At 42.3% G+C, this 10,678-nt stretch overlaps 1 protein-coding gene across 1 annotated transcript in view; it reads left to right on the top strand.

The window, feature by feature from the left end:
• Positions 1–2,966: 2,966 nt before the first annotated feature.
• cbl (Cbl proto-oncogene, E3 ubiquitin protein ligase) overlaps positions 2,967–10,678 on the top strand; it is a 53,836-nt gene continuing 46,124 nt past the window's right edge. Inside the window, exon 1 of the mRNA XM_058412851.1 lies at positions 2,967–3,763. Coding sequence (XP_058268834.1) covers positions 3,617–3,763 — 147 coding nt within the window. The 5' untranslated portion in view covers positions 2,967–3,616. The remainder of the gene's footprint in view (positions 3,764–10,678) is intronic.

Raw genomic sequence — 10,678 nt, 5'->3', positions numbered from 1 at the left:
TAACCCTTTCATCAGTCACTTGTTGTAGGTACTAACCATAACATACTAGGAACACTTTTGGAGGTGCTCTGACCATCACAATTTGGCCCTGAAGTTGCTCAAATCCCTCCACTTGCCCATGCTTTCAACTCATCAACTATGAGAACAGATTGTTCACTTTCTGTCTAATATATCCCTAGACAGACTGATCAGATAATACAGGGCAGGTAACATATGAACACTGTCATGAGGAAAATCGATGCATTTGTTGTAACTAAAGTGAGGCAGGAAAATAAAAAAAGGATGTTTTTAGAAGTTTCTCTTGTTCCTTTTTACATTTCGTAAGCATATGGGAAATTTCTGACAAGTGTTTTCAACAAACACAGTTCTACTCTTCATCATGATGACAGCATTTTTACACTTTAGTGCACAATTTATTCACCCATTACTCCCCAGGGACAGAGAACGCAAAAAAATGTCCATAGAAAGTGTTTCTCGCTCTGTATCTGTAACTGTAAACTGTAAATAAACAATTCTTTAATTTTATTTCACACGAGAGAGAATTAACTTTCTCATAGCTTGGTGGCTTTGATGGTGATGGTTGGAATCTGCCGTTCACATACAGAGCTCAATAATGTTATTTGTGCTTTTTTAACACAGATATTTTAAGAACAAGGTGAATCATTCTGAAACTTGCCTGTGGTTATGTGGCTGGAGGTTCATCCTGCTTAGCTTTGTGTATTACATAAAAAGTCTCTGTTAGAATTTGTCCCGCTTTAGGTTGTTCTCCTGACTTCTCAATAAAATAATGCACACTTTCTGACGAAGCTGATTTGAGCATTCGAACACGCTGTGGTAATAAAGAGTTTATATAATCCTTACACCTGTGTTATAGAGACTGGGTTTGCTGTGGTACTTAATGTAGTATCGAGTTCAGAGTCTATTGTTTAGTCTGTTAAGCCATTATTAACAATAAATTTGTAGTGATTAGAGGAATGACAAAAAAAAACCCTTCTTGAACAAATCTTACATTAAAGTTTTTAATGAGTCACAAATATAACTGAATATAACAGATATGACAATATTCTGTTTGATAATGAAGGTGGGTGTGTCCACACCTGTGTCCAGACCTGTTCAAGCATTTGATGTGATGATTAATGTGTTAGTGTCGAACATATTTTCTTTGTCCATCGAGGTTCTGCTGATGAGGATGGAGCTTGTAGAGCTGAGGTGTGGAGAGAAGAAGGAGAAGAAAGTGTGCATTACATCATCATCCTCAGCCAAGCCACCACACTCACAGTCTACGGACATTTCTTTTCATTTATTCGAATTCAGGACCGAACCAACACAAACATGTGATGTGTATATTTATAAATCTATTTAATTTATATATTTATAATTTTATGGACAGAAATCAAAGATTTGAATCTCATTAGATTTGTAGGAATGTTCTGTATTGACTGGTTCATTCACACACAGAGACACAGCAAGCAGCAGCATATAATTATAGAGATAAAAAGTTTTTATTCCCAAATTACTCCCAGCAATAATCACATAGAGCCCGGGTCTACCACAGCCTCGATCAGGATAAAGAGCTTACTGAAGGTGAGTGAAAACACAACATCATATTTGTTTTATATCGCATAGCAAGGAAATGAGTAATGAATAAAAATGACTAGGTGTGATGTTAAAGGAAAACACGTAATCGGTGACAGAGATGATGTGATATTCTCCAACATGAAGTAGAGATACTGTTTCCTCCTAGAAGGAAAAGGTTTTATTTTTCTTATAAGACATCATTTTCACGTCATGTTCTTTGACAGTTGGTCACTTTGCGTTTTGAGGAAGATCCACGAAATAAGTTAGATACTGTTATCACATTCATTACAGCAGCTAAAGTATAAACATCATTCCCTTACTTTCTCTTAAGATTGTTCTCCAAAATATATTCCTCAGGTTTTATATTTAAAGAGCAAAAATAATAGCGCTGTTACCTTAACGGACAAACTGCTGTGACACAAATTATTTTCTCTTATTCAATAAGTAAAGTATATCTATCTATCTATCTATCTATCTATCTATCTATCTATCTATCTATCTATCTATCTATCTATCTATCTATCTATCTATCTATCTATCTATCTATCTATCTATCTATCTATCAGTCTGAAGGAGAGTGAAAACACAACGTCATAAAAATGACTAGGTGTGATGTTAAAGGAAAACACGTAACAGAGAGGTGTGATATACCCCAACATGAAGCAGTGCTACTGTTTCCTCCAAGAAGGAAAAGGTTTTATTTTTCTTATAAGACGAAATTACATTTTACATTACAATTCTTGCATTACAGAGATATAAAGAATACATAGGAAAAGGCATGTAGAGATAGTGATGCTTTGATGATGATTATGAAGATGATGATTTATTCTTTGATCAGGAAAAATTGCTGTATTACTGGCAAGTTACTCTCTGCATGGAATGCCACTCCTTTGATGATGATGATGATGATGAGAGCATGATGATTTATTTATTTATTTTGGACAACAAAGCTTGCAGCTCTCTGGCTGCTGTCTCTGCGTATTGTGATGTCCTCTCAACGTGGGTTTCGTTCAGGTTCTCCAGTTTACTCCTACCCTTCAAAACATGCTGGTAAGTCGACTGACAATAGATTCGGTGTGTGTGTGTGTGTGTGTGTTCCCACTTCTCAATGTTCTCAAGGCTCAGTGTGACTCTTACTAAGTTAAAGCCATCATTTAGGATGAATTATTGTTCTTATTCTTCCTCTGAATGAAAATATTCATGTAAATAGCAGTAATTGTTACTTTAGTGGCAGTGATAGAGTAGAGAGAATGAGCACGTGACCTGAAAGTGTGCAAGCAGCAAGCTGCATGGTTTGGGAGAGGGCGTGGTTTGCGTGGGAGGAGTTAGGAAGGGGGCGGTCCGTCAAGACAGTACAGGCGACAGACGAGCAGAGAGGCGGAAGAGGAGGAACAGGAAGAGTGTTCCTAACCATCTTGGTAGGGGGAGCTAGAAGGCGGCGTTTGTGTATTTCAGCGTATTTCTTTACCAGTTTTCCATCTATAGCCGGCTTTATGAGGTGTTTCTGTGCGATGCAGTAATTACGGGTCGTTCTTGGGTGAATAGAGCAAAGTTGGAGCCGCTCCGTTATTAGTCATCTGCTTCAGCCTCCCCCTCCTGCTGTGAGCTGAACTTCCCGTTGCGGGAGACAGAGCGAGGGGGGGAAACGGGAACCAGTGCGCGCAGGGTGGCGTTGAAAGAGACTCATTTGTTTCTTGGTGAAAAGTAGCGACGATATCAGACACCATTAGAACTCGATATTTTTATATATATTTATATTTTTTCCCCGACTTGGTGGTTGTACTTGTGCACTGACTCCAATGACAGCGCGGTTTACTGCTGCCGAGGGGATTTAATGGCACCCTCGAGTCGCTAGAGCTTTTTTCTTCTTCCCCCCCGACGAAGGACCCTCGCTCGGAGTGCACTCGGGCGCTGTCCTCACCGGGGGGTATTTTTTGAGTCAAACCGCCGCCTGGACTAAGAAAAACAAGGCACAGGCTTCTGCCCCCAGCACCACTACTACCACCAGTCACGCTGTCCGAGTCCGAGGAGCCGAAACATGGCAGGAAATCTGAAGAAAGGCGGCGGGCTGATTGGCATGATGAAGGACGCGTTTCAGCCTCACCATCACCTCCACCACTCCCATCACCAGCCCGGGGCCGTGGACAAAAAGACCGTGGAGAAATGCTGGAAACTCATGGACAAGGTAAGCTGGTGTTCTCTCGGATCTCTCACACCGTAGCTGTGCAGAAAGCTAGGCTTGCATTTCAATCGTGACTTGGCCCAGTGCTAGCATGCAGGCTAATACAGCTAGCTAGCTTTGGCCTGTGTGTGCTCTTGACTTGATGCCAGATGCAATCAGCTCGCAGAACAGGGACAGATCTCCTCAGCTCGGATTCTGGAGGTCTGAGATCGGCGGGTGTGTGTGGTCATACAGGAGTCCGAGCAGATGGCTGCTTTCTTATGCAGTAACGCAGTTCCTGGTGTTTTAGCTGCTTCCACTTGTACCTGATGAGCAGCAAAGCAACAGGATGTCTTCTTCACACCTTCATCTCACACCTCGGACTCTCCTGGACTTCGTGATTGCTTCCCATGAAATCAAAATCCTACTCAACCCCCCACCCAGAACTTTCTGTACCTGTCTGTTTGAGTCGTAGACACAATAATTGACACCAAAATATAGTTTTAATTCATCACTTTCAGGAAAACACTGACCCATCTTTTATGTATTTATTTATTAATTTTTGCCATGACTCAACCTGTACTAGTCTTGTGTCTGTCCAATAGAATGCCCTCCAGTCTCACGTCCCGCCTCCGAGGTCTTGCTCTACAGCAGCAGCTCTTTCAGCGCTTTTTGGACCCCCCCACCCCACCCTCCCCCACCTTTGTGCAGGAGTACATGTCCTGGGTCTATTTCTAAGATGTTTATGGCTTATGTTGCGTTCAGAGTAAACTAGTGCACTTCAACGTTAGACAAGCTTAAATACGTAACTGCACTTCTTCCTGAGTCTGCCGCTCGCACACCTCACATGGTGGTGACCACACGGATCTGTATTTTATTTATTTGTTTATTAAGTTCTAGATAAAACCAACAAATGCAGGTGATGGGGATAGTTAGGGGCGAAAAAGGGGCTGTTCTCCATATTCAGCTAGTTCACTAAGCTAATGTCCGTTTTGGTTTAGGGGTGTGGTGTTTCCCTGAACGCTTTTGCATAGATCAGTTAAAAAGTCTCTTTGGCTTGCGTTTTCTGAAAGAGCTACGTCAAATCATTGCTCTCGAGTCATTTTGTGGACAGTCTCTGGCTCCAAAAATAAGTATATAATAACCATGAAGTAGCTATGATTTTATTTTTTTTCTGGGTGACCGGATTAGGACACACTCGGTTATTAAGGCAGAGTCGTCTACCTGTGTGTAGCAGATACCCGAGGACCTGCTCAGGTGATCCTGTGTATTTCACAGACAAACCTTATCTAAACAGCAGACATGCTTAAAGGGCTGTTTTCCACTGTATGATCCACTTTTTTCTGTTAAGCAGAAAAGTCACATCAGATAAAAGCGATTGTTAAACCTGTGCACAAAGCAGGTGTGTTTGTGGGTCTAATCAGGCCTGTCTAATCATTTTTTCCACGTTTGAATACATCTTTTGGCGCTGAGCACAGAGCAGCAGTCGATGGAAATAATTGTGGTTTTCATGCTGACCTCGTGTTTCCGGTGAGATTCTCACCAATACACTAGCAAAGAGAATAAGTATTTGTGAGCACGGAAAAACAAGACGGTTCTCTCGCGCCCTGAGAAACAGACTCTCCCAGCGCGGCGGCATCGTCCTGCACTTTTGTTGTGTTTTTTTTTTTTTTTGCAATGTCTCACAGCACAATGTGGTAGGTTTCCGTAACCTGCAGATTCAGCTTGGTATGCGTTTTTAGATGAAAAGCAGAACTAAACATCACGAGCCAGCTCAGAAAAGAGAAATGTTCCTCCATCACGCTTATTTCACACCCAGACTGACTTCAAGCTGCTGCGTTCGTTCAGGAAGAGACTTTATAACACAGCACTTCCGCCATGTCAGCACACTCTGCACACTCGCATTGGACACTCGAGGGTTCAGTTCAGTTCCAAAAGCGCTGGTTGTCGTCAGGTTCTGTGTAGAATCTGTGATTGTTTTTTTTTTTTTTTTTACCTGCAGGACCCGAGGAACGACATTTAAAGTAACAGCTGAACTTCTATATGCGTCTCTTTTGACCCTGGTTCCACTACGTCCTGTTGGTGCTGCCATCTGAAAATGTAAAGCCGTTGCTTCATCCTTATCTAAAGAAACCGATGCAGCGGCGCTTTAGTCTTTTAATCGGTTAGTCCTTTGGTCAGCACTCGGCTCCTCCTGTGTGCACTCTGCTTACACAGACAAGGTCCCAAAGCTTTAACCTTCATGCTCGTACCAGCGTCAAGACCTTCATGCTGGTCTGGTAGTAAATCACCATGTAGTTCAGAGTCTCTCTTTTATATGCTTTAAAAAAAATAAAGCGGTAAAAAAAAAGAAAAGAACCATTTTTGGTTCCTCAAAGAACCTTTCACTGCATGACTGTCCACTACAAAGGATCTTCTATGCAATGGAAACGTTCTATGGATGTTAAATGTACTTGATAGAACCATACACCTTTGAGCGTTTCCACGTCGGGTTGCCATGTCTTCTGCTGATTTTCTGTTACTACACTGTGTGACTACAAGTTTGTGGACGCCTGACCATCACACCCATATGTGCTTGTTGAACATTCCGTTCCAGACTTAGTCCTGAAGCTGTCCTAATCCCCTCCACTCTTCTGGGAAGGCTTTCCACTAGATGTTGGAGTGTGACTGTGGGGATTAGTGATCAAGAGCTTTAGCAGTGATAGGTGAGGACGTCTGGAGGGAAGTCAGTGTTCTAGCTCATCTTAAAGGTGTTCAGTGGGGGTTGAGTCAGAGTCTCCAGTTCTTCAGTCTGGATAAACCATGTCTTCATGGAGCTTTGCCCTGTGTGTACAGGGGCAGAGTCAGGCTGGAACAGGTTTGGTCTTCAAATCACTATTGAAGGACCTTCAACTTACAAATACATCCTGTAGAGTTTCCACTCTCAGGCAACGTTTTGTAGAAGAACCACACGCAGGTCTGACGGCAGGTGTCCACAAATATTTGGATGTATAGTGTCGGGGTTGCTGCAAAATTGTACAGCGGTACAGAATCAGGGCCTTATTACAAAAATTCCTGCTTAATAAACTGTCTATATCTGAAATGTGTTTATTAATAGACATAAAGACAGAGGTGTGTGGGTTTTTTTTAATTTTTTTTTTTTTTTAAAGTTTCCTGAGAACTGAACCGGTCGATGCGGAAGTCTCTGAGATGGACTGTGCTCTATATATAATCTCAGTCCTCCATCACTGCTAACCACAGGTAACTATAGCCTGGTGAGCCAGAAGCACCTCAGACTGCAAGACCTCACGGCCTTTTAGCAGCTCGAGGAAGCAAAGCATAAACATTCGCCCTCTACCCGAGATCAGACACTGTTCGGAAATCTGATAGGAAGACCGAGCTAAATAAATTACAGTTTGTTTCCTGTTGTTCCCTATCTCTTTGTTAATGAATGGCTGCTCCTTGAGATCTTCAGGCTGATCATTAGCGGAGACGTACAGTGGGGTTATTCATTTCCCTTGACTTAAAATCCTGCTCACTTGGCAAATGATGTGAGTTTAATTCTCTAAACGCTTCTTCTGTAACAAACGCCATCCTTTTCTCATCGCTTAGAGCTCTTCCTCACAAAACAGGCAGATCGTTCAGGTTTTCTTTCCACACAAGCCGTGTTCATTCATTTACTCAGTTAAACAACCACGACGGCCATTTGCACTTATTTGAATGTGAAAAAAACAAACAAAGGAACGAACAAATGAGACCGTGGAGCCGAACCCGTCCCCGTACTCTCTCCGCTCTCTGGAGCTTTCCAGACTCTGCCGAGCCTCTGAGAATCTAGTCCGGAAATTTCAGCCGAATAATTTTTTATTTATTTATTTTTTCCCTAGATTGTACAGCAAAACCTACTGAATGCATTTTAGTGATATTCAAAAAACTAATAAAACTCTGAAGCAGTAATAAAAAGCTCCAAAATGCCAGAGGCTCTTTGACTTCAAGTACAAGGAAGCTGCTTTTATGAAATAAGTGATCTGCGTCACGGCCTCCACAGCTCCACACTCGATCCGGTTCCAGTTTCCTCCCAGTTTATGATTTATCCCGAGGTGTGAGCGAGTGTGCTCCTGACCTGAACATGTGCTCCGAGATAAACCGCTGTCCCGTCCAGTGTGTGTGTGTCCGCCTCACACACCACGTCCCCTGGTTTTTCCCAGTTACCGTACCGTACCATTCTCTATCCCCTGAATTATCCATGCCATATCTCCGAGTTAGTATCAGGCTGTCAGCATTTGACTGGGCGGTGTCTTTAATCTGCGCTTGTAGGGTTGATTTAAATATTTAAAACACTGAAACAAGCCACAGTTTGCATATAGTATTTTGTTTTGTTTGTTTAATCTAACAGCGGTTTGAGGGAACGGTGCAGAGCCGCGTTATGTAAAGATGATGCATGAGACGTGGCTGTTTATAATCCTAATCTAATCCAGATCGCAGGCTTATATTAATCTGTCATCTTTTCTCAAGGAATCGACAGATGACCGCTGCTTTACACCTTTCTCCTCGAATTATTCTCGACCTGGTTTTTCAGACACGTTTCTAGTGGTGTTTCCTGATCGCTGTACTCACGTTCAGCACAGCGGAATTTAAGAGGACTTTAGCTGAATGTGCGTTGTGATGAGGACACGCCCAAATCTGCAGCCATTTGGACAAGATTCTTGTGTTAATTTGTGTGATTGCAAATCCATGAAATCCTGCAGGGACCGAAAATGAAATAAAAAATAAAAGCTCCTGTATGGTAAGGTTTAGAGATTGTAGAGTCGTGATGGAAGGAGTCTCCGGTATTCAGGTTAGAGGAATTTTGTTCTTCATGTAAGAAGGAAAAGTGATAAGTAAGCGATAACAGGAACTACTAAACTGTTTGGAGTAAAGAATCAGTCTTGGAGCGGTGATGGAAAGTTGCAGAGGTTTAATAGGAATAAAACTTCCAGGAAGATGCAGTATGTAGAGAATCGAGTCTGTATGTAGAGAATCAGGGCTGTGGTGTCAGAACCGGATGAAAAGTTTGGATGGTTTTTTCTGCACCTGGAGTTTTAACTGTTAATGTTTTTTACCTTTTAGAGCGTCTGGACACATAATGAAGCGTTCGAGTTTACATGTTAATGTTCTCAGACGATAAGTGGAGTCTGCGTACACACATGTATATATGCATGAGAGAGATAGTGTGTCTGCGTCTCCCTGCAGCTGCATGCACGCTTACTGATAATTCCGAGGACACATGGTGTCCACAGCGTTATCTTCTGCTTGGCAGGACTCTGTGCATTAGTTCGAGGGATGAACACGAGCGCGAGGCATGTTACGTCGTGTCCCGACAGCGACGCCGTTTTTGTCCTCAAACCCCAATCACGGCTACCGTACGAGGAGGTTTTATACGCAGATAAGAGCGGCGTCTTACTTCCTCTCGACCGCCCTGACCCGTCATTTCAGCACATCTCACTTTCCAGCCCACGCAGCAATCAATAAGCAGGCAGTGGTGCAAGCAGCAGAACAGAAAGACTTACAAGGTCTGAGCCTTAACAGCAAAAGGGCTAGTTGTTAAAAAAGCTGACAGTATGAGAGTTAAAGTGAGTGCACTGTTAAAAGAGGAAGTACAAAGTGATTGCATCTGGTGTAGTCGTGTTTTTCGGAAAAATATAGCTTAGGGTGGACAAAGTGCTGTGACATATCCGGACTATGGGTTTTTTGGTAGAGCAAGTAAGTAAGTTGTGTAAGCTTTTTATTTAACAGCCACAAGGCCCCCCCCTTTTCACAGATTAGACTCTTGCAAACACTTTTGTCCTCTAAATATTCTTCACAGGGTTTTAGTTTAGTAATTTTTTGTTAAAGAAGTAACTGTTTTCTGAAATAAATTCTAAGAAGAACTTGTTTTGTGGAAGTTAAACATTAAATGTAAACATTAAATGTAAGCAGTGTCAGTGAACAAAAAGCACTGATAAATAAAGATTTGTTCAGGAATCAGAGGAGTGTGTGTATTGTCCATATCACAGTGCGTGAAATCATACAGATACAGGTCAAGAGCTTCAGGTAATGTTCACGTCACACACCAGAACGAAGAAGCGTGATCTCTGTGCCTTCAGCCTTTATGTAATTCTTAATAACACGTTTATTCCTAAACGATCAATTTTCCCCCAGTCATTGTACAAGAAAGGAGAGTGGAAGATAAAGGGATTTCTGTTGTTTTTGGAAGAAACCTGAAGGTCTTCAACAGATGCCGTGTCAAACTGGGAATGGCGCAGGAAATCAATCCCAGTTTGAAAATGCGAAGCGGCCGTGTGCGTCTCGGTGCGTCGGAAGCGGAAATAACCGTCTCTTCCTTAAAGAACACCGTTCAGTACAAGACTACCATTAAGGATATTTCAGATACAAAACGTCTTTCATTCACATTTCTGCATCCTTTCAGTTTAGTCGCTAGACAAAAGCAGGCACGTGTTACATCAACACGTGAGTCACTGAGCTTCTTCACCACAAACAACCACCGGTTAATGCTAGTGGGACTGGGAGGAAGAATATCGTCCAGTCTCAGTGCAGCCTGGAGAATTTTCCAGAACGCGTGTGAGAGGGAAATAAACACAAACAAGCTCCGGAGTCCAAATTACTCGAGTGTGGTGAATAAAAAACAAAAAAAGGCTTAAAGAGTTAAGGCTGGTGTTGTTGCATTGCATGCATTTTAGTAGCGGTTAGTAAAAAAAAAGTTAGTGTTCCATTGGAGAGGGTTCTATCTTTATAGAATACACCAGATGGTGTCGTACGTAGTGCGCAGTGTGTAGTTCGACGTTTGGGGGACAGCTTTACTTACTTACTTTTCCCTTATCGTGAGTTAGGCAGCAGACTGTGCTCAGGTCAGGGTAGATGTGCTTCTTCTAGACTTTTCTGCTAATGTCTTTCCAGTGATCTGGGGTTTATTTACATCTCTGA

Source organism: Hemibagrus wyckioides, linkage group LG17 (genome assembly GCF_019097595.1).
Source record: "Hemibagrus wyckioides isolate EC202008001 linkage group LG17, SWU_Hwy_1.0, whole genome shotgun sequence".
NCBI lineage: Eukaryota > Metazoa > Chordata > Actinopteri > Siluriformes > Bagridae > Hemibagrus > Hemibagrus wyckioides.
This window is presented reverse-complemented; position numbering and strand designations above follow the sequence as displayed.